This window comes from Octopus sinensis, linkage group LG2 (assembly GCF_006345805.1).
Source record: "Octopus sinensis linkage group LG2, ASM634580v1, whole genome shotgun sequence".
NCBI classification, from domain to species: Eukaryota; Metazoa; Mollusca; class Cephalopoda; order Octopoda; family Octopodidae; genus Octopus; species Octopus sinensis.
This window is the reverse complement of record NC_042998.1, coordinates 147,832,946-147,858,288: the sequence shown is the minus strand read 5'-3', so window position 1 is coordinate 147,858,288 and position 25,343 is coordinate 147,832,946. Positions and strand designations below refer to the sequence as shown.

Sequence of the window (25,343 nt, the reverse complement as noted above, 5' to 3'; positions counted from 1 at the left end):
GGTATTTCTGCAATCAGCACAAGACTGATTAAAAAAACTTTTAGAAAGACTGATTTAGAAAACTTTCAACAATATATTAAATGCTAAAGAACTTAGAAACAATTACAGGATAAGACAAAACTTTATGGAATTAAGAAAGAGGCTGTGTTTATCAAAAGCTACCAAGTAAAAAGACATAAAAATAAAAAACTGTAAAAATACAAAAAATCAGGAACATCTGTTTACCACTTCAAAAATCTAAAATACAAAGTTAAAACCAGAAGACTAAACACCTGAAGCAACTTAAAAGACGACCATTTAAACATTTTTCAAAAATCAAATATATAACCCTAACTATTCTATATTTTTGAGATGAGGAATTATGTACATTATTTAGAATGGATGGATAGGTTGTCCTTGCCTTGTTTGTTGTTATCACAACATTTCAGCTGATGTACTTTCCAGCCTTCATCAGGTGTTCTGGTGGAATTTCAAACTCAACCCCTTATTTGACTAATGGGGTACACTGTTCTCATTCCTAAGGTATGTTGCTGAGCCCACGCTCTTATCCACACAGGCATATAGTGTAGTGGATAAGAGCACAGGCTACTCACCCTCGGATTCAAAGTTAAATCCTAGGCAGGAACTTGAAAAATAATATCAGCAATATACCTTAAGAATGAGAACAGTGTATCCCATAAAACAAATAAAGGGCTGGGTTCAAAATTCCATCAGAACACTCGAGGAAGGCTGGAGAGTACATCAGCCAAAACATTGTGGTAACAACAAACAAAGTGAGGACACCTATCTGTCATTTGTAAATAATGTTTATAACCCATGACCAGACATGTTTGCACAAATTATTAGAAAGGAACAAAATTGCTTGTATGACAATGGCACTCAATTACAACTATCACACTATGTCAAGACAAAGAGACACAAACATATACACACTCACTAACTCTTAAACACATACATACATCAATTTAATGTCATCCTTCCATGCTGGTATAGGTTGGACAATTTGACAGGAGCAGGTAAGTCAGGAGACTGCACCAAGTTCTTATATATATGTACACATGCGTATACAAACGTCTTCTTTCAATTTCTGTCTACCAAGTCCATTCACAAAGTTTTGGTCAGCTCATGGCTGTAGTAAAAGACACTTGCCCTAGGTACTATAGAGAGACTGAACCTGAAGCTATGTGGCAAACTTTTTAACCACACAGCTATGCCTGCGCTTTTGGATAAAAAGAAACAAAAAGAATTTTGCAACAATGACTGAAAATAAGAATTTTGAAGGAAGATTTAATGCTGTACTATGTAGAAGCCTTCTCTTGATTAAAGCATTGCTCAAATATAAGATGAAAGAAAAATATGAAAGATTACGAATAGAGGAAAAGTTTTAAAAGCTTATGCCTACAAGATTAAAAAAGAAAAAAAATCGTATCTATTGTTTCGCAGTTAAATCCAAAATTTATTAACATCTTGTTCTGAGAAACAAAATTACTTCTTGTAGACTTTCCATCATAGAAGCTCTTACTTCTCTGATTTGATTTTCAAATTAGTATCTAGGAAATTGGAAATTGTAACATTTTACATTTAATTGGCGTCAGAACATTTTTACTGGTTCCAGCTCCACAACTCTGTACATAATACTAATTAGTTAAGAAAGTTCATAAAATTTACAATGTTTCTATGCATCAAGGAGAGATGGATTCAAATATTTCTCAGCAGGGCCCTTCATAGCAGAAGGGTTGACTCCCAAGGGATGATAAATAGGTCACTGCTATATGATGCATTACTATTGCAGCAGTAGAGGTAACACAGTTAAGATGTTGAAGTGTTCATAGCTCTTGAGTTTATATCTTACTGAAGGTGTATGGCCCTAGCTCATCTAGCTGTTAGCAATTGGTACCAGATCATATAAGAATATTACCTACAATAGATCAGCATCCTGTCTATTGTAGGTAACATCTGTTTCATGTTAAACTATAGCCATTAAGCTACTCTACCTTTAAGAGGCATTTATATTTTACACTTTATTTACAATACCTTTAATGCATACACTTATCAACACTACTTGGCAACTATTAGTAGTGTAGTATCTAATATCTATGATAGAGCTCTTTCCTTAAAGTATTACTGTTTTAAAAATTATAAGAAGTGGGGGAAAAAATTAAATAAAATCTAAAGTTGTTGATTGCAGCAAATGCATTAGTCTTATGAAAGTTATACAGTTGCTGATATTTATTATTTAAAATACATTACTTAACAAAAAGGCTTCTACATAGTACAGCATTAAATCTTCCTTCAAAATTCTTATTTTCAGTCATTGTTGCAAAATTCTTTTTGTTTCTTTTTATCCAAAAGCGCAGGCATAGCTGTGTGGTTAAAAAGTTTGCCACATAGCTTCAGGTTCAGTCTCTCTATAGTACCTAGGGCAAGTGTCTTTTACTACAGCCATGAGCTGACCAAAACTTTGTGAATGGACTTGGTAGACAGAAATTGAAAATTGTCCAACCTATACCAGCATGGAAGGATGACATTAAATTGATGTATGTATGTGTTTAAGAGTTAGTGAGTGTGTATATGTTTGTGTCTCTTTGTCTTGACATAGTGTGATAGTTGTAATTGAGTGCCATTGTCATACAAGCAATTTTGTTCCTTTCTAATAATTTGTGCAAACATGTCTGGTCATGGGCAAAATATTGCCTTAGTTGGGAACAGGTATGGGTTAATGACAGGAAAGGGCATCCAGCCATAGAAAATCTGCTTCAATAAACTGTTCAAGGCATGCAAGCATGCAAAAGTAGATGTTAAAATGATAATAACGATGTTGGTTTCAATGATAAGTAATTTAATAGCATGATCAACTGGACTACCTGTTTCTGGCACTGCAAGTAGCTGAGTACTGTAACGTAGTCTCCATACAGAACCAATGTAGCACTATGACAAAGCTGGTTCTTTCAGTGAGATGTTACAGATCATCTTAAAGGCTTCTATGCAGCTTCTGTAAACTCAGTTTCACCCATAAAGCTTGTATCAACCCAAAGCTATGATAAAAGATAACCGACACAAAAAATCATGCAATTGGACCAAAGCCAAGACCAGATAATTGTGAAGTGAACTTCGTAACCATCAATCATGCTTGTGCCCATTGCTAAGGCATATAATTGCTTAACAAACAAGATAGGTAAAGCAAAAAAAGCTGAAGAGATAAGATTAGAAAACTAACAAAATTATATAAATGACATTTTAATTGGCTGTCTCCTGACAAATTTGTCTTGTCACAGTTATCCATTTACTAACTCAAGTTGCTAACTCCAATAATGTGTTATGCTTGATTAAAATTATCAATTAGCAACATCTATAATCATAAATTAATATTTTGCCACTGAAATATTTAAAATTGCTAATTATTCTAATTATTTTGCTTCTAAGAGTAAACACACAATAGGAGAAATAATAAAACAGTGAAAATTTGCTAACAAGATGTTTCAACTACTAAAATGGTTGGCAAGAAAATAGTATTTTGCATAAAAAATTTAACAAAAGATTGTGTGAAACTGGAAAGTAATAAATGCACATTTATGCAGTTAACTACAGGCATAGTTGTAGCTGTATAGTTAACAAACCTGCTTCCCAATAGGTTTAGTTCCACTGTGAAGCACCTAGCCCTATGATGACCAAGGTCTTGTAAGCAAATTTGATAGACAGTAGCTGAAAGAGGTGTATGCGTGTGTATCTGCCTAGATTTATTAATATCTCATCAGTATCATCAATTAACATGTTTTCCATGGTGGCATGGGATGGTTTGACAGGAGCTAGTAGGGCCAAGAGCCACACCAAACTCTGTCAGCTTTGACATGGTTTCTAAGGTTGGATGCCCTTCCTATTGCCAACCATTATACAGGCTATTACTGAGTGCTCTTCAAGTGGAACCAGCACCATCAGGTTACCAAGTACCTTGCAAGACAAAACCCCTCAGCTGGGTGGAGAGAATAGTATTGGGGGGGGGGCTTTGTGACAATTGATGATAGATGAAAAGTATAGAGGGAGAGGGATAGGTGTCTTGTTGTAGAGTAGACATGGATACCCCGGTTGGAAAAGAAAGAAAGGGGACTTAGAGAATATTATAAAGAGAGAAGGTGAGTCAGAGAGTAAAATAAAAAGAGTAATAATGAAAGAGATGGTGGTAAAGATGTGTCAGGACATGCCCTCAAGAGACACTGGAGGTTTGAACTTGGTGAGAAGGCAAATGAGGGAGTTAAATATAGGACAGGCATGTGGACAGGAGTTGCAGTAGATATGTGACAGCATATAATTGAGGTGTTAACCACACAAGGGAGAGAAGGCACAGAAAAGTAGTGATAGGTGGAAACAGTAGGTAAAGGGAAGATAATGGGAAATGGAAGTGGCTCAGGGTGGGAAAGGAAGGTAACTTAGAAAGCAGCGGGGAGTAGTATGTGCCTATTCTGCTCTCAGATGATAGAGAATTGATAAGTGTTAGGGGATGAAATGAGTAGGGGAAATGATTGACAGGGCAGAGAGGAAGTAGGTAGGTATAGGGAAGAGCCCCTCACAGACAAGCATTACCAAGATGATTTTAGGATATCAATTCTGCTTCAATGGACAGGTTTTCTTGAGTACAGCAAGGGGTGAGCTATCTCAGTCCTTCATTATTTCCTTTGTAAGGCTTGGTGCCTTGAGATCAGCCTTCAATCTTTGTCCCATGTCTTCCTGAGTCGCCTTCTTCCACAAGTTCCTTCCACCTTAAGTGATGAGCACTTTTTTTATGCAACTGTTCACATCCATATACATCTATGACCAAACCAGCATAGTCTTCTTTGCACACTATATCTAATTCCTCTTATGCCTAATTTTTCTCATAATACACTAGTGCTTTGTCACACAAATACACTGACATTGCACATCCAGTGGAGCATACTAACTCCATTTCTCTCTAGTCTTCACACATCCTCTGCATTCAGGGCCCATGTCTCACTACCATGTAGCATTGCTGTTCGTACACCTGTATCATACAATCTTCCTTTCGCTCACAGATAGATCTTTGATTGCCAACAGAGGTAAAAGCTCACTGAATTTTCTCCAACCCATTTTTATTCTATCATTTACACTTTCTGTACATCTTCTTCCACAGTTAATTAGGTCTCCTAAGTAGTAGAAATTATTCACTACCTCTAGGAAGGCTCCAGGGCATTTAAGAAAATCAATTTCCTGTGGTTCTTGTGCGTCTTCTCCATACAAACACTACTTTCTCTTAACTTTTCTATTATTACACTGCACCTCTTGTACGCATAGCTTGCACCATATGGAATTCCTACATATTGAACAAAGCCATTTACTTGAAGTGGATAGGATCCTGTCTTTTCTTTCTCACTAGAACCTAGGTTTTTGCTAAGTTAACAGTGAGGACCTTTAATTTCAGGTTTTGCTTTAACACCTGGAATTTCTTCACCAGTTCTGTTACAGAATCTACTGTGAGAGCAAGATCATCAGCACAGAGCAATTCGCAGAAGCAACCAATCTTGAATTCTTTCATTATGGCCTGGAGGACAATAATGAATAGGAGAGGGCTGAGAACCAAACTTTGATGAATGCCTACATATATGCTAAATGGTTAACTTTCACCTTACAGACAGAACCTTTGTTTATGGCCTCTACACCTTTCACAAGTCACTCATTCATTTACCCCTAGCTTCCTTAGAGCCCACCTTATCACACCGAAGGGTACTCTGTCAAAATACCATGTACACTGGTTTATTCTGTTGTCTGACTATAAAGATAATGTCAGTAGTACAAAACCAAACTGCATTTCATCTAGTCTGATTTTGTTCCTAATTAATTGGGCTGTAACTCTCTCTGTATATATATACATCACATGATGTTTGTAAATGAGCATCATTTGTCACATAGGTTATGTTGTTTCCTTTCTTTTGTGGAAAATATTACCTTGCTTGGAAACAGATGAGAGTTGGCAACATGAAGGGCATCCAACTGCAGAAAATCGGCCTCAACAAACTGTCTGACTTATGCAAGCAAAGAAAAGTCAAAGTTAAATGATGATATGAAAGTGTATGTTCAAAGTATAATTTTTAAGAAAAAAACATATTTTAAAGAACAAATAAAAATTATTTAAACACATTTTATTTTTAGTAAACTGTTGAGATTTAACTAGAGAAAATTAATAAATAAACTAAAAACAAATTGTTACCCAATACAACACACATTCACATTAATTCATCTATATTTAAATGTATGACATATGTTAGCTTCACATTTCATACAATGTATCAAAGATTCATTGATTTAATTTCATCAACTGAAATATTTGTGATTTGAAATGTTAAATGAAACCTTAAACAAAAGATACTAGTATAAAAGTGGGTATGAAGAGATGAGATGAGTACCGTACAGTTTGCTGTGATCATAAGTATTGTCTTTGCATTTAATTTTATTGATGAAGCTTTAACAACTTAAATTCCAAAATAAAATGTTCTTGAAATTAAAATGGTCTTAGTTTTGTTTTGTAATTTAAGTGAAAATAGTTTATAGAATGTTCTCTTCTTATAAGTCAGAAACTGCTTGTCTTAAGAAAAAGAAACCTGGTTATATATCAATTATATGCCCCATGGTGATGACACCAAGAGAAACAAAAACATTTAAAACCATCAAGTGAAACTTAGAGAGGTAATGAGATTATAAATTTTGATATAGAACCAGCAATTTTAGAGGGAAGGCTGGATGATTATATAACCTTAGTGTTCAACCCCAGAAGGATGAAAGGCAAAGTTGACCAGAGCAGCATTTGAACTCAAACATATAGAGACAAAAGAAATATCGCTAAACATTTTGTCCAACACAATAACAATTCAGCCAATTCCCTGCCCTATAGATAAGTTATAAGAAAATATGATGGGAAACAATGATATGACCTGGTAAATGTGTAAACCAAAGTGAATACCAGAGAAATGGCATAACTAAGGATAATGACTGTTAGAAAGCATATTCACCATGTAGTCCAGTATCGCAAGTATAAGAAAGGCGGCAATAAAACATAATAGCACATGTTTTTAGCTAAAACTTTTAATTAATCATATATTGTACAATGACTGATATGATTTGCTGAAACTGTTGCACTCACTTCAGTTGCAAGATCTAATCAACAAGCAATTGTTTCTTTTTTACAGCACCCAACAGCAATCCTGCTTTTCAATATTCTGTTATTCCTTTACTTAATTCAAGTCAGTGGCTTATTCTAATGACCACTTTTTACCAAATTGCTAAATTACAAGGTAGTAAACAAAACAGCACTGGTTGCCAAGCAATGAGAAACAAATACAAATATGAGCGCGTGAGCGCACGCACACACACACAGTATCATCATCATTTTAATGTCCATTTTCCTATGCTTGCTTTCTTCAAATGAAACTCCAGGAAGACAGCTTTTTCTATGCGCAGATGTTCTCTCAGTTGCCAACCCTCATTTGTTTCCAAGTAAAATACTATTTCCCCTTGTCTTCTGAGTAGTGAACAGCTTAATGGCTAGACAAGTTTTCACAGAAAATTAGAAACAAGTGACACCAACTTTGTATGACAGAGACTTTATTCACAATCAGCATGCTAATATCAAGACAATAAATAGACTCACACATATACATGTGATGGGCTTCTTAAGTTTGTCTTCTAGATTTCACTCAAAAGGCACTGGTCAACAGCATAAGACACCAACAAAAAGTGTCAGGCAATGGAAATGAATCATAAGCCATATTGTTCCAAAGCAGACTTTTTAACTATACAGCCATGCCAGTGTGGAAAAAGGAATGTTAAATAATTTTAAATATGCATGTGTGTGTATGTACGAGGGACGTTCAATAAGTAATGCCTCTGACCCACTTCCAGTTGTTTGATCTAGCTGAAATTTTGCATGTGCAATCATTTATATCTCTATAGAGTAAGTGGCAAATTACAGCTCTGAATTAATTGTGGTTTCTGATTTACATGTGTTTGAACCGAGTCAAGTGTGAAATGGAGCCTGTTGAGTGTCAAGCAGTGATCCGGTTTTTGTATTTGAAAGGACGCACACCAGGGGAGACTTTTGATGAAATGAAAGTAACTTATGGTGATGATGCCCCATCATATGACCTTGTAAAACGCTGGCATCGTGAATTCAAACATGGTCGGAACTCTGTGGAAACAGCTCCCAGATCTGGTCGCCCCCTTCTGCCACTGATGAGGCATCTGTCCGTCAAGTTGAGGCTGCCATTTTGGAAGATCGACGCATAATTATTCGCCAAATAGCCCATGAGGTCAAGATTAGTACCGGGTCTGTAGAAACTATCATTCATGACCATTTGCATATGCAAAAGGTGTCTGCCAGATGGATTCCCAGGTTGCTCACGCCTTTCCAGAAGCAAGAACACGTCGAGTGCTCGAGGGTGAATTTGGAGGTGTGCCAAGAAGACAAGTCAAAATTTTTCAAAAGACTGATTACACAGGATGAAACCTGGGTCCATCACGATGATCCAGAGACCAAAGCCCAGTCAATGCAGTGGAAGCACCGTGACTCACCCCCTCCAAAGAAGGCAAGGGTGCAGCCCTCCGCTGGCAAGGTCATGCTCACAGTCTTCTGGGACCAGAATAGAGTAGTGATGACAGATTTCCTGGCAAAGGGTACCACAATTGCAGGAGCCTATTATGCTTCACTTTTGAGGAAATTAAGAGAAGTTATCTAAATCAAGAGGCGGGGCAAGATCAGCAAAGGCATCCTCCTCCTGCAGGACAACGCTCCGGTCCACAACTCGCTTGTCGCCAGATCAGAAGCACAGGCGTATGGCTATGAACTCCTCCCCATCCCCCCTACTTTCCTGACCTTGCACCCTCTGATTTTCACCTCTTCCCAATCATGAAGTTGTTTTTGAAAGGAAAGCGTTTCCCAGATGATACAGCCTTGATTTCTGAAGTCACGTTGAGGTTGGAGGACCAAGCTGGGTTCTTCTACAAAAACGGTCTCCAGAGCCGCATCAAACGATGGGAGAAATGCGTAACTCTGGGTGGTTCCTATGTAGAAAAAGACTAATAACTGTGCCAAGTTTCGTTGCTCTACTGCTATGGGAAGTGGGTCAGGGGCATTACTTATTGAACGCCCCTCGTATATATATATATATATATATATATATTATATATATATATATGTGTGGGTACACACACAAAAAAGGGCAAGTAAATGAATTTCTGCATAGCTCCATCTACCAATTTCACTTCCAAAGAATGGGTCAGCCTAAAGCTATATAACAGAAGAACCCTAGTCCAAGACACCATATTGTGAAGTGAATTTCTAAACACAAATTGTCTGCACTTATTAGACCAATTATGTTCATCTTCACAAAAAGAAATGAGAGAAGCTAAACATGTTTAGTGGCTCAAATTTAAATGTATTCAGGTTTTTTTTTATATATATAATTACAATACAATGGAAAATTATGAAAATAACATTTAAAAAGGGATGCAGCTGTGGCTGTGTGGTGAAAAGCTTCCTTCCCAATCACATGATTCTGGACTCAGTCCCACTGCATGACACCTGGGCAAGTGTCTTCTACTATAGCCCATACTGACTGGATTTGGTAGATGGAAACTGTATATTTATATCTCCTTGTTTTGACATCATATAATATATTAATTGAATGTCATTTGTTTCCAATATTCTGCAAAAACCATGTCTAACCTTGGGGAAATATTTTTATTTCCTTAAAAGCAGATAAGGGTTGGCAACAAGAAAGGCATCTGGCCATAAAAATCTGCCTCAATAAACTATGTCTATTACATGCAAGCATGGAAAAGTGGACATCAATATGATTACAATGTATATGTAAATGTAAACAACTCTCGTAAAAAGACTACCATATTCAATGAAATTTAATTAAAGCTGCTGTAGAGATATGTATTCATAGAAATTAAATGTGACAAAAAAAGGAAAACCAAACTTATAAATTTTAGTTCCATTTGATAAAAAAAATAAAGTAAAAATCTAACTTTTGTCAGATCTGAGTGCACTACAATTTTTAGAATGTTGAAGGTAAGGTGGTTATAAAACAGATGGTGATATTTGTATGAGCTGACACTTCTCTATGATGATAATTTAAATGAATGAAAGAGGTTTGAAGATTATTAAAGATTAAAATCTACAAAAGAATTCACTGTAGTAAAGGTATGGAATTTAAGGAAGAAGATATTTTCCAAGTGGTACTAGAAATGCATCTAGCCTAATCATGCAGTATACTACATTTATACAGAGAGAGTGTTGGTACCAATCTCATAAAGAAGATAAAACAGTACAATGTTGAAGATGCTTATATATGAAAAGCCTTCATATATATATATCATTGTTATAATCAGCATTTAACGTCCGCCTTCCATGCTGGTATGGATTGGACCGTTTAATATGAGCCAGTTGGGTAGAAGATTAGACTTCTATTTCTGTTTAGGCATGGTTTTTATGGTTGGATGCTCTTCCTAACACCAACCACCCCTTAGAGTAGACTGATATATTGATAAATATATAAACACACAAATATTTATATGATTTTAATTATTTTTGAAAATTCAGAACAATGTGAGTTACAAAAAATAAGTCAATGGCTTGTACTTTTATCATGTATTTTGTAGGACCTCTTTTTCAGAAAATCTTCGAAGCCTTGGTGCTGCAAGCTAGCTTTTCTCTCTGTAGTGTATGTAATGGACACAATATAGGATGGAGATGTCTTTAATGCCATGGCCCAGTGCTCCGCAACCTCTTTTCACTTGCAGTACACTTATATTCTTTTCAAAATTGGACGGCACACCTGAACTAAAAATATAACTAAAAGTATAGGGAAAAAATTATTTTCAGGTTACACTGCAGCACACCTAGCATCATCTTGTGGCACACTAGTGTCCTACAGCATACCGGTCGCAGAGTACTACCATAGCCTGATAAAATATACCTTGACCGTGTTGTAAAGTTTTAAAATCTATGATACCAGAAAAGAGGAAAAACAAAGATATAGAGGTCATAAACCTTAGTGCAGGTAAGCAACTAAGGAGAATAAAATTGAATAAACCAACTGATTTAAGGCATAGTGTTACTATGTATATTCTCTTGTGTTGTGACACATTAAAACGAACTCATATTATAATGGATGGTGATAGGCAGGGTACCCAGCTGTAAACAATGTCAAAATTACAACATACACAAGTAGTGAAATACTGTGAGACTCATCCAACCCATGCTAACATGGAAAACCAAATATAAAATAATGACGATGTTATAGAATCATCAGAAGGATTGCAACCCATATGTTTTGCAGAGCCTCTAAGTTTGGTAATGGAAAAGGGAGGAAGGAAAAACGATTCTATTCACTTCTGATTAGTGCAAGATAGTAAGATGTACCAAATCAACACTACCAAGGTTCACCAGCACTCACATGTTAGGCATAAAAGATATCCAACACATGTTTAATACAGACAAACACTTCTGCTGATATCTTGAGTATTTTGTGTCATTGATATAAGATCCAGGTTTCAGGTAAATATAACAGGGATATGATGGTGCAAAACAGTTTCAAGACCCTATCTGATCAAACTCATTTCTTTAGTGTCATAAATACAATTCAAGTTTTCTCATTCCTCAAGTTGACCCATTTCTAGAGACTGAGCTGCCAAGATACATAAAAGCATCCTCTGTAAGTCTGGTCCCTTAAACAAATAGATCAAGCTCCATACGTAATTCTTCTTGAAGTAAATGTAAAGATCACAGTTTTCTTCAGGTTTATTGTAAGGGGCTATTTTTTTCTGAATAGTTCTACCAAGTGAGCCACAAGAATACAATCACCAGCATGAAAAGTTATAAAGGTCTTCAACTTAGCTATGGAACAATTCAGAATAACAGCTTACCTGATGTGCAATACCAGGCAAAGATACCTAGACCAGTCTTTAAATGTACAAGCAATCACCACTGCAAAATATATGGAGAATGAAGTGAGAACATTTCATTACCCTCAACTGTCAATATGAATCAGTTCCAATAGAGCACCATGAGTTGAAGTAGGCTTTCATACCAGTTGGACGAACATATAAACTTAGACATATTTGTGTGAGGCACACACACACAAATATATCCTCATAATTTTTATATCTGCTTTCCACACTAGCATGTGTATGAATGTTTACATTCAAAATGCTTTGCAAAAAAACCAGAAGAGTTACAAGCATTGAAGTTTGTTGTTTTCTATCAACATAGTATCTACTGACTCTGTGCTTTCAAAAATGTGTGGAATAAAATGACCCTTCCTTGAAAAACAGGAACATTTAGAACATTTACTTAAAGTAAATGTTGACATTGACAATTACATAATGTTTTGCATTCTTCAGTGAAGAAACTTCTCTGAAACACAAATTCTGCCTAATTTGACTTCTCAGTTAAAATTTCTACAGATAATGACAGACATGAATAACATCAAGTAGTAATAAGGATTTCTTCAAGGCAACAAATATAAATAGTGGGTGGGGTAGGGATGTAAGAGAATGCAGTACTAGATAAGTTTTTTTTATATTTTTATCAACCAGAAACAGAAACAACTACCACGAGGAATTTGAATCATGAATACCTATTAATTAAAAGGGTTACTGTTTATAGCTACATGAAAGCAATATTAAATAACTCTAGTATCTAACTGACTATGTTAAAAATATTTCACCAATGACAATATTATAAAAAAAAAAAAATAGCCAACCAAAGGAAATAACAAATCCATGGGTATGTTGTCTTCTACTCTTACCCTGGGCTGACCAAAGCCTTTTGAATGGATTTGGTACATGGAAATTGAAAGAAGCCCATTGCATGTGTGCATAAACATGTGTACATATATATGTGTGAATGTATCTGTGTGTGTGTGTATATATATATATATATATATATATTTCATAATCATCATTTCACATCTGTTTTCTATGTTGGCATTGGTTGGATGGTTTGACAGGAGCTGGCTAGCCTTCAATTGTCTGTTGTGGCATGGTTTCTACAGCTGGATGCCCTTCCTAATGTCAGCCACTTTACAAAGTGTGCTGGGTGCTCTTAACATGCCACTATCACAGGTGCATTTACACAGCACCAGCAAGAATGCATTTTATGTGGCACCAGCAGTAGTAAAGGACAACCTTGTATGTATGGATGGATGACAGCAATTTTACTTAGCTTGATATGTCTTCCCAAGTACAGAAAATTACAACAACTACTGGTTCCTCATTATTTCTTCAGCAAGGCCCAGCATCGAATGATCCTTTCTCACTGCTTCATCCCGCATTCTCCTGGATCTACCCCTTCCACAGGTTCTCTTCACAATTAGAGCTCAGCACTTCTTTGTACACCTGCCCTCATCCATACGCATCAAATGACCAAACCAGCAGTCTTGCACACATTTGATGCCGCTTATTCCCAGTTTTCAGCATAAATCACTTACATACTGCAAACTGACAATACACATCCAGTAGAGCATGCTAGCTTCATTTCTTTCAATCCTTCGCAAGTCCTCTGCAGTCAAAACCCATGTTTGCCATGCAGAATAGCTGTACATACACAGATATCATACAATTTGCCTTATATATATATATATATATATATATATATATATAACATGTTTGGTCATAGGGGAAAATTACCTTGCTTGGGTTGACAACAAGATACCAACTAGTTTAAGAAAATCTGTCTCAATACACTCTATCCAACCCATGCAAGTATGGAAAAGTGGATGTTAAAATGATGATGATGAGCAATCTGAAGAAAAATTACTTTAAAAATATTGTAAATCCCCACTAACTGGAAAAGGTAATAGCACATATGAAAAACAAACTGTTCTGGGGGTAGCCAATCAATAATTATACTGCATTAATTAAAAAACAATCTAAAACTATTTCAATTGTCATAGAATTCTATACATAGAAATTATTACAAGTTGTTTGGTCTGAATATCCACTGCAATGCAAAAGAGATTATTTGTATGCTAATATTATTTTGATAGTTGAAACTGGCCGAGTCATTAAAGTGTAAAGCCATAAGCTAATTGTTCAATATTCTATTATCAACATTATGCAATGTGTCTGGTAAAAGCACTTGATTTTGGCTGGTTTACTTCAGCAATATGTCAATGAATATGGAGACATACAAAATAGTACAAACATAACAACAATAACACTCACAGGTTGGAAGCCTAAGAAAAAAGGAGGAGGCCCCCTTATTAAACTTCCACTTTGGGGCATCTTTGCCACAAGACCACCTATCCCCATTGAACCATCATACCTTATGAGATTATCTTGCTGGACTATCTTCTTTGCTTTGATATCTGCTTTATTGAGCCTTCTCGCTTTATACATTCACTTTTGGCCAAGTGCCCTATATTTACTTTGTTTTGCCAAACATCATTATATTTATCTTACTGAACTCCTGGTTATTATTTTTTTTCCTGCACAGACCAGCCCTCACCTGGACAGTTCTCCACAAGTCATCCTCAACATCAACTTGAAGGATGGATCTATTCTATTATTTTCAGCACTACTATCACTGTCTTTTACATCACTACCACTAATAAACTTAGAACTGAGAACAGTTACTTTCATTATGAGTATGATTGTTTATTATTATTATTATTAAAATGGTGAGCTGACTGAATCATTAGCACACTGGGTGAAATGCTTAGCAGTATTTCATCCATTTTCACATTCTGAGTTCAAATTCTGCCGAGGTCAACTTTGCCTTTCATCCTTTCAGAGAATAAGTACCGGTTGAACATTGAAGTCGATGTAATCAAATCATCCCCTACCTACCAAAATAGCTGCTCTTGTGGAAAAATTTGAAATCAGCATTATTATTATTATTATTAAGGCAGTGGGCTGGCAGAACTGTTAGAGCATCAGAAAAAATGCTTTGCAGCCATTTCTTCTGATTTATTATGTTCTGTACTCAAATCTCACCAAGCAACTTTACCTTTCATCTTTTCAAAGGTAATAAATACCAGTCAAGTACTAGGGCTGATGGGGAGGTGTAATGGCCCAGTGGTTAGGGCAGCGGACTCGCGGTCGTAGGATCACGGTTTCAATTCCCAGACTGGGCATTGTGAATGTTTATTGACTGAAAACCCCTAAAGCTCCACAAGGCTCCAGCAGGGGTAGTGGCAAACCCTGCTGTACTCTTTCACCACAACTTTCTCTCACTCTTTCTTCCTGTTTCTGTTGTACCAGTATTTCAAAAGGCCAGCCTTGTCACGCTGAATCTCCCCGAGAACTACATTAAGGGTACACGTGTCTGTAGAGTGCTCAGTCACTTGCACATTAATAAATGAGCTGCGATGTCACTGGTGCCAAGCTGTATCGCCCTTTGCCTTTCCTTTGGATAACATTGGTGGTGTGGAGAGGGGAGGCTGGTATGCGTGGGTGACTGCTGGTCTTCCATAAACCACCTTGCCCAGACTTGTGCCTCGGAGGGTACCTTTCTAGGTGCAATCCCATGGTCATTCACGACCAAAGGGGGTCACACTAGGGCTGATGTAATCAACCTACCTTCTCTTCTCAAAATTGCAGGCCTTGGGCCAGAATTATAAAGAATTATTAATATGGTAGCAAGCTCCAGTATTGTCAAGGAAGCAGTAAAAATGCTTTGTGGCATTTCTTCCAATACATTATATTCTGAGTTCAAATGCCACCATGGTCAACTTTACTTTTCATCCTTCCCAAGTCAATAAAATAAGTACCAATAAAATTCTGGGATCAATGTAATTTACTAGCCCTCTCTCCACAAAAATTCAGGTCTACTGCCTATTATTATTTAGAACACTGAATAGGCAGAATTATTAAAGTGACAGATCAATTGTTCTTTACTTTCTTGGTTCAAATTCAACTGAAATCAACTTTGCCTTTCAACACTCCAGGGTCAATAAAATAAAGTTCCAGTGAGGCATTGAGGCTGAGTTAACTAAACACCTCCCATAAATTTCTGGCCTTATGCCTATGTCAGAAATGATTATTAAAACATTATTATTATTAAAATTCTTCAAGATTACTACAGATGACAAAGGACTGAGATGATTGGCAATTACCTGTGCTCTAGAAGACCTGTCTGTCATGATGAAAATGAGATCCTAAATGCATCATGTTTATGTCTATACACTTACTGAGCAGTACCCCTGTACCTACTCTGTGCCTCGTGAAGCTTCCCCAAGTCATCTTCCTAACACCCATCACTCTTCTGACTATGGCACTATCAGGCTATTGCAATTACATGAGAGCAGAATCTGCACATAATTCATTCTCATTTGTGATACCAGTTATCTCCTCCTCTTCCTGGGACCACTTCCTTTGATCCATCATCTCTCAGTCTCAGTATCATCTTTTCCCATTATATTTTTCACAAATCAGCTCTTTCTGTGTCTCCTTTTATCTCTCCCTTTCCTATAAATGAGGTGTGTGTGTGTTTGTTTCCTATCTTGGTATCACATGATGTCAGGCCATGGGGAAATATTACTCAGCTTGGAAATAGGTGTAGGTTGGCAACGAGAGCATCTAATCATAGAAAATATTTCAATAAATTCTGTTTGACACATGCATGCAGAGAAATGTTATATTATGATAATGACTAAAATGGTAAAAAGGTAACAAAACGTTTTTAGTATTGTTCCATGCCTTTGCATTTTGGGCTCAAATATTAATAAGAGTCAAGTTTGCTTTTCATATTTCCAATGTTAAAGTACCAGTCATATATTGAGGTTCACTTAAACCATATTACCACCCATATCATTGGATGAATAGAGCTTCCTAAGATAGATAGCTCTTACTTGTGGGTTAAGCAGTAGGAAAGACATAAGCTATATAAAAGAAAAAAAACATACACAAATATACAAATTTTCAAAACCTATCCCAGATATGCTAAGCATGGAAAATCATCAGTAATGTCCATGTTCCATGCTGGCATGGGTTGGACAGTTGAGGGCAGGTTTAGAAATGCTTGTATATTCTAATCATTCTACATTCACAATAACTTCTAGAACCAATGAGCTCCTGTAATAAAAAGGTTAATTGAAAAGCAATACAGAAAATATATGGTCATTCAGCATATATATATATATATACACACACACACATATATATTTTACATATATGTATAAATGTATATTTTAATTCTGTTGTGTTTGGAGAGTCATTCTCTTTTAGAGCCAGTAAAATTTCCTGTCATTTACTTATTTATTTTTTTCCTAAAATTTTCATTGCGTCTTGCAACCTTTTCAATAGTTGCTGACTCACAACAACTATTGAAAAAGGTGCAAGACGCAACAAATATTTTAGAATATATATATATATATCCCCACCCATGCCTTCACTGAAGGTAGATGTTAAATGACGATTATATATATAATGACCATGCTCGAATGCACATGAAAAATAATGTGCCACCAGACTGGCTCCTGTGCAGGTAGCACATAAAAAACACCTTTGAGCGAGGTCACTGCTAGAACCACCTGACTGGCCCTCGAGCTGGTGGGACGTAAAAGCACCCACTACACTCTCAGAGTGGTTGGCATTAGGAAGAGCATCAAGCTGCAGAAACTTTGCCAGATCAGATTGAAGCCTAGTGCAGCCTTCTGGCTCAGTCCTCAGTCAAACCGTCAACCTATGCCAGCATGGAAAGCGGACGTTAAATGATGATGATGACTGGCTTCTTTCAATTTCCATCTTCCAAATCCACTTACAAGGCTTTGATTGACTCAGAGCTTTAGTAGAAGACACTCAACCAAAGTGTTAGACATTAGGACTGGACCTGGAGCCATGTAGTTCAGAAGCATACTTCTTAATCACACAGCTATGCCTGTGCTTGGATTTAATTGATATTAAATTGAACATAGCCTGGTGTGTATGTATTGACATCATGTGGCAACGGACACACGCTCAAATGGTGTTTTTTACATGCCACCTGCACAGGAGTCAGTTCAGCAGCACTGGCAACGACCTCGCTCGAATATTTTTTTCACGTACCAGCACAAATGCCAGTAAGGCAACGCTGGTAACGATCACACTCAAATGGTGCTTTTTACGTGCCATCGGCACAGAAGCTAGACAGCTGCTCTGGCAGTGGTCCCGCTCAGATGGAGCTGTTAGCGCTCCACTGGCACAGGTGCCAGTCATCGAATTTGGTTCAATTTCGATTTCAATTGCCCCAACAGGTCTTCGCAAGCAGAGTTTAGTGTCCAATGAAGGAAGGTTGGCATGGGTGCCAGTCATCGAATTTGGTTCAATTTCGATTTCACTTGCCTCAACATGTCTTCGCAAGCAGAGTTTTGTGTCCAAAGAAGGAAAGGTACGCATAAGTGGGCTGGCTACGTCACATGTATATTATATGTGTATGTATATATACATATACATAGAAACATATCTGTCATGAGGAAATATTACCTTAACTGGAAACAGGTGAGCACTGGCAACAAAGGCATCCAGCCATAGAAAAGCCACTTCAACAAATATGAACTGACCAGTGCTCGCGTCAAAAAGTAGATGTTAAAACAATGATGATGAAATTCATTCACAAGTTTTTCATCCTGAGACTATAGAAGATACATGCCCAAGGTGCTATGCAATGGGGCTGAACCAGGAACTACATGGTCAGGAAACAACACAGCCATGCTGTGTCTATAGCTATATTCATATAATATATATATATATACATATACATACATACATGTATGCACACTTTAGGTACACATATAAACATATACAAATATGAATGCATATCTACATATATATCCACACAAATATATACACGTGCATATATATATATATATCCGTATATGTATATACATGTGTGCGTGTGTGTATACATATATATATGTGAGTGTATGTATATTTGTATAGACATATACTTCATATGTACACACACATATATATACATTTTGATATATATACATATTAATGCATATATATACATACATATATACACATACATACATACACTTAAAAATTTAATGAGAAATTATGATATTCAAAAGATGCAGTTTATATCATTTGTTCCCTACATACACTTCACCATTGTGGTTATTTACATCCTCTACAGTGGATGTTCCAAGTAACTACACTACAACACTGGAAGTATACCCAATCTACATGGAGCTCTGAACTCATCAGCAGCAGTCATGCATTCTAACTGCTCAAGACATACCACAAACAAAAATGTGTATATATGTATAAATAAATAGCTAGATTTGTTTTATACACACACACAAGGAGATACATACAAATAGACACATACATTTAGGGAAATTTTAAGGCCTTATTATATACGTGTGTGTGTATACTGAACTAAGGAACATTATATTCAATAGTTTTAATCTTTACTATTAATATACTTATCTATATAGTCCCAACAACTTGTTACACATCCCTATAGAAATACACAAGCACATTGATATTTTTATATATATCGAAATTACTACGATGATCCGGTTCTTGACTGAAGACTGAGGGGTTCGAATGTCCTGTCCATGTTTATTGTATCGTCTTCTATCTGTTATACGTTCTTGTCCATGTTGTATTTTTCTACATACCTTAATATATATATATATAATATATATATATATCAATTTTAAATACTCATACACACATAGAAATACATATGTATGCACACAACTTATACTTATGTATATATTAATGTTTTTGAATATACACATACTATATATAGTCTATATAGACACTACACACACACACACAGATAGATATATATATATATATATATATATATATATATATAGCAGATGAACACTTATAGTTCCAGGTTATGGAATTGTAATATGTTGCACTATAGTAAACTATTATATCGATCGTTGGAGAACATTAAGAAATAATAATAATAATGATGATGATGAATTATTCGTAATATTTTTCAATGATTTAATCGTTTAAAAAGAAATTGAAGAATGATAATGAGAATCAGTGGATGTCTGAAAGGGTATGATGAGCGGCTATAATGGTTATCTAGTTGAAGACAATCTGTTTCAATATTCTTAAGTGAAGAAGCAAGCAGCTTATTTTATTGCAAGTTTTCTTGTATAACTGACTCACAGGAAGTACATGAATGAGGAACTGGGGGGGAAAAATGATTGTTACTTCCAGGATAAAATGCAGCACTTTATGGAGAAAAAGAGATCGAGATGTGTATGTGTGTGTTTGTGGGTGGGCTGAGCATAGCTATTTTGTTTCGGTGAGATATAATAAATCAAAAAAATAAAACCTTTCTTCTCCATGAACATGGAAATTAGGACCGTGATAATATGAGAAAGCTGAGAATTTATTTTTCAGTAATAGCACTAATTAAATGATGATTTAGATCTAGGATGAAATGAAGAAGAAAAATAAAATAAAATGACAATACTAATTATAGATGACGTATCATGAACGTGAGTGGGTTGTGTGTGTGTGAAAAGACGATGGGGTTAGAAATAAAGAAGACACTTCTACAACATATTTATTCCTTAAACGCTTAAGTTTTAAAAACGCGATCACGGGGTTCGTTCTTTTAAATTTTATACCATTACACACAGAGAAATTATATCATCCACAATACATTACACACACAAACTCAGTTATTTATGAATATATGAAATTTAGAAATCTTGGAAGATCTGACTGAGAAAAAGGTTTTTAATTTTTCGGTCTAACTTAGTAAATCCACAGGTAGATATTTTAATAAATTCGATTGAATCACAGAAAAGGGAAATTAAAAAGAAAGAGAGACCAGAAGAAAGACGAGATAGAAAGAAATAAGACATGGTTGTCTTCTCTTAAAGAGGAAAAATAATTCTCTTTTACCCAAACATTTCAGAATATCTTAAAATACTATTGTTGTTAGATGTATTATTAACAGAAAAAAACTGTTAATTACTTAAATATTCTACCCTCATCTATTAACCAACATATATACACATATATATATATATATATATATATATATATATATATATATATACATATACATACATACATACACACACACATATATGCCTGTGATGTTCTAAGTCAAAATCTCAGATTTACAAAAATAATAAATGGGGTTGTTTAATTTACTCCAATTCCGAATGGGTTCAAAATTACATAATTTTTTACATAGCATACTGAGTGTGATCTATCCACATTAAGATATTACCCTTTATTTGTATATGTTAATATACACTTTATGAAAACTCAACACACACCAGAATATATCCAGCATTATATGTGTCTATATATATAGTCAGTCTGCTTTACAGAGCAACACCAACTACTTTCGAAATTAATGGTAAATCCTTAAAACTCGCTCTGGCTACTTTTCTATTTAAAGCCATTAGTGTGTGTGTGTAACACCACATTAATTTAACAAAAGAGCTTTTAAAATATTTTAATGATCTAATTAATTTTAAAACAATAATAGTGACAAATCGTTTCTATATTTTTTGTCTTCGATATATTCTATCATTAATACAGTGTGTGTGTTATCTGACAAAGGAGTGGGTGGATAAGTGATGCTGGTAGACAAAAAAACATAGTTGGGTAGGTTGACTAAATGGGATGGTAAAGAAAAAGACATCCATCCCTGAAGCTTTGGTAATAAGGTCGGTTGGAGGTTAGTTAAATGCAAAACGGAAGCGCTGGTTTCAGGAGAAGGGGTGGTGGCAGAAGGCGACTGGTGGTGGTACTATAGGGTACAAGAAAGGTGTTGGTCGTTGTTATATTTTTAGGGTACAAGGAAAACGGCGGTGGTATTTAGAGTACAAAAAGGATAGTTGGTGGTGATGGCGGCAGTATGGGATACAAGCCTCAACTTTTCTTCAGGCATTTACCATTTTATATCAACATCGGTCGCCTTAGACATCTCGACCACATACAGAAAACAAACATAAAACAGAGTGTAGGAGTAGAACAGTGTCGTTATGTGTATATATTCAACTATGTATATGTACGATTAAAAAGGTGTGTGTGTAGTTATATGTATTGCTATAAGTAGTAGTCTACATTCAGTGTATATAATATACAAATCACGGATATCAATATCACTGCTGAGTGTGCGTGTATCTATGTATCTATATATATATATAGCAATATGTATGAGGTACCACCATTACAGTACTTAATGTATAAACAATCGACCCAGTTTCACAATACCTGCCTATACGTTGCAACATACACACACATATACGGACAGACACAAGCAAAAATTACTTGTATGGAAAGAAACAGAATGTATATTTTTATCTAGGGTGGGGTGGGGAGGTAATATCACAAAATGATGTTTCTATTGTTCCTTTTTCTCAATTAAAGCAGGTGTGTGTATGACAAACATCACGTATATATATATATATATATATATATATATATACATATATATGATACTACAGATTAAGGTAGGTGTGTGTATATATATATATATAATACCACGTATTGATGAGTAACAGTAATATATCCGGTTTGGTAAGTCAATACATAATTCGAAATGTTACCGCTTAATAACCGAAGAAATTATTATTGCTGTACTTGCAGATTATATTAATAAATATAATTATGAATAAACAAATATGCATAGGTGTGTGTGTATGTATGTATGCATGTATATATATGTGTCAATATGTTTAAAGTGTATGAGTATATATATGTGTGTGTGTGTGTGTATATATATATATATATATATATACACATATGTCTATGTGTGCGTCGAGACAGTGAAAGAGAGCATTTTTGTAGAGGCAATATATATGAAGGAGGTTAGATGAGAGACAGAGAGATTCTACCAATGTTGGGGAAGGTGGCAATCGAAGACTCAGCCACGGAAAGAAATGGTGACTAATGCCACTAAATCAAGGCATTCACTGTTAAATTTTCAATAACACGACACTTCAATCCCCACCACTTTTTTTTTACTATTTTTCAAAATAGATTGACAAAAAAAACAATCCTTTAAAAAGAAAACCTATAAGGTTCTTCGGTATTTTTTAACATAATATAATTAGGAACTCTGAACAAGTTTTTCAATTACACTGAATTATATATAAGAATAAAATTCTGAAATATAACAAGAATGGGAAAACACACAAAAAAATACATGATGGTACTTATATTATATTTTAGAAATTGTGGTAATAAACATAAACGATCGTAGACTGAATATCTATAAAGGAAAAAAAAAATCAACAACATATATGTGTGTGTGTGTATTACATATATACATATAAATACATAGAAAGAACCTATGTGTATGTAAAATAAATGCTGTATAACAGTGTGATCTATGTAAATGTTCGCTGTAAGGCATATATATAATATATACATGTATTTATGGTGTTTTAAACCCAACATTACTTACCAAGCCGGAGTTCTCCGAAGTTACCACATCCGATTTTTTTGCCCACTCTAAAGTTGGGCCCTACCATCAAAACACTGGAATTACTTTGACTTGATGGTCTCATTCGAACCCCTGACTTGGCCCCTCGCCTGCTCTGATCCTCCCCTGGTCCATGTTGTTTTGGCAGGTTACTCATAATGACAATATGAAAGACAAGACACTTAAGAAAAATTTCGTATGACAGCCATTCACGCATACAGACAGTGGTGTCTAACTTGTTTAATAAAGCGAATTCCGCCAGTGCTTGTCAAAACATTAGCCCTTGGGTCCGTATACAGACAAATTTGTTGATCCAAAATGAAGTAAATACATCCATTTGGGCTAGTGTAAGTCTAGGGAATTCACCATGGTTAACAGATCGAAATATCCTCTAATTTTTGCACTTAACTCTCCCTACGTGAGAGATTCTCTTGTTCTCTAGTCTTGGAGGGAACTATGTTTGAAGACTAATACTGTCAAACAAATATTAATCCGCGCAGCTTCAATCACACCCACACATTTCAATATTTCAAATATTCTTGCTGCGAATTCTTTGAAAGTTGCTTTAAAACTCTTGATAAGTCTGAAATAAAGTTAAATCAGTAATGCAGATGGAAGTTTCGAAGAAATTTTCTTCAGGAGAGGCGTAGAGATATAACCGGAAATGAGTGCAGCGGATCCGCCATATTGTGCCGGGAGTCGGGACTGACATAATTGTTTGTCGATTATTGCATATATAATAAAGATATGCAGAAATATTAAATAAGCATAGCGAACAATTTTATTTTTTTATTTAAATAATTTCCTGTAAATAATATTTTGATTTTATTCCATTCAAAATAAACATCTTTTCCCCCCTTCAATTGCTTCCGCATGTGCCGGTAATCGGCCTTGATTTTGCTTCCTTTTTGTGCTTTTTTTTGGCTTTAGTGTTTGTTATTGCCAACGCCAGACATTTTTTGTACGAATGGACAGAATTGTAATAATTATTACTTGTCCATTACCGGCCCTTGATGTTATTCTCATTTCACTTCCTCTAAATTCATCGAATAGCGTATATATGCTATAATATATATTAATACTAATAAAGTTGTATAATGTATAGCTTATGTATACTGTATATATGTATAATTTATAAATAATATATATGCATATATAATATATATATATACATATTCTTTTACTTGTTTCAGTCATTTGACTGCGGCCATGCTGGAGCACTGCCTTTCGTCGAACGAATCGACCCCAAGAGTTATTCTTTGTAAACCTAGTACTTATTCTATCGGCCTATTTTGCCGAACCGCCACGTTACGGGTATGTAAACACACCGACATTGGTTGTTAAGTGATGGGGTATGGGGAACAAATATATACACACACACATATACGTAATATATATATATATATACACGGCAGGCTTCTTTAAGTTTCTGTCTACCAAATCCATTCAAGGCTTTGGTCAGCCCGAGGCTATAGTAGAAGACACTTGCCTAAGATGTCATGCAGTGGAGCTGAACCCAGAACCATGTGGCTGGGAAGCAAGCTTCTTACCACACAGCCACTCATATATATATATATTATTTATCTGTTTACATGCATGCACACGCGGGTGTATCCACACTCAGATATAAGAGAAGTACTCAACTCTTGATACCTATAGAAAGTATTCAATACCTATAGAAGAGTTGTTAATAGCAGTTTCAAATTTAGGGTCAAAGCCAACAATTTTGGAGGGAGGGGTTTATTTTTATCTGACCCTGAGTGATGAAAGACAAAGTTTATCCCAGCAAAATTTTAACTCAGAGCTGGAAGAAATACTGTAATACTCTAATAATTCTGCCAATCCAATATTCAAAAGTGGAATTATTCACTGCTGGTACTCTGTGTTACAGTGTATCAAATATCAACAATTCTCTTTTGAA

General features: G+C 35.5%; 1 protein-coding gene across 9 annotated transcripts in view; it reads right to left on the bottom strand.

Moving 5' to 3' along the window:
- The window catches only part of LOC115229044 (casein kinase I), a 258,460-nt gene extending 234,380 nt beyond the window's left edge, over positions 1 to 24,080 (bottom strand). For 5 of the 9 annotated variants that reach the window (XM_036500153.1, XM_029799472.2, XM_029799483.2 and 2 more), the window contains exon 1: positions 23,405 to 24,078. In XM_036500153.1, coding sequence (XP_036356046.1) covers positions 23,405 to 23,639 — 235 coding nt within the window. In that variant the 5' untranslated portion in view covers positions 23,640 to 24,078. Of the gene's footprint in view, positions 1 to 23,404 lie in introns of all 9 variants that reach the window. The other 4 variants (XM_036500150.1, XM_029799495.2, XM_029799478.2 and 1 more) reach the window with 4 other exon arrangements.
- Positions 24,081 to 25,343: the final 1,263 nt, after the last annotated feature.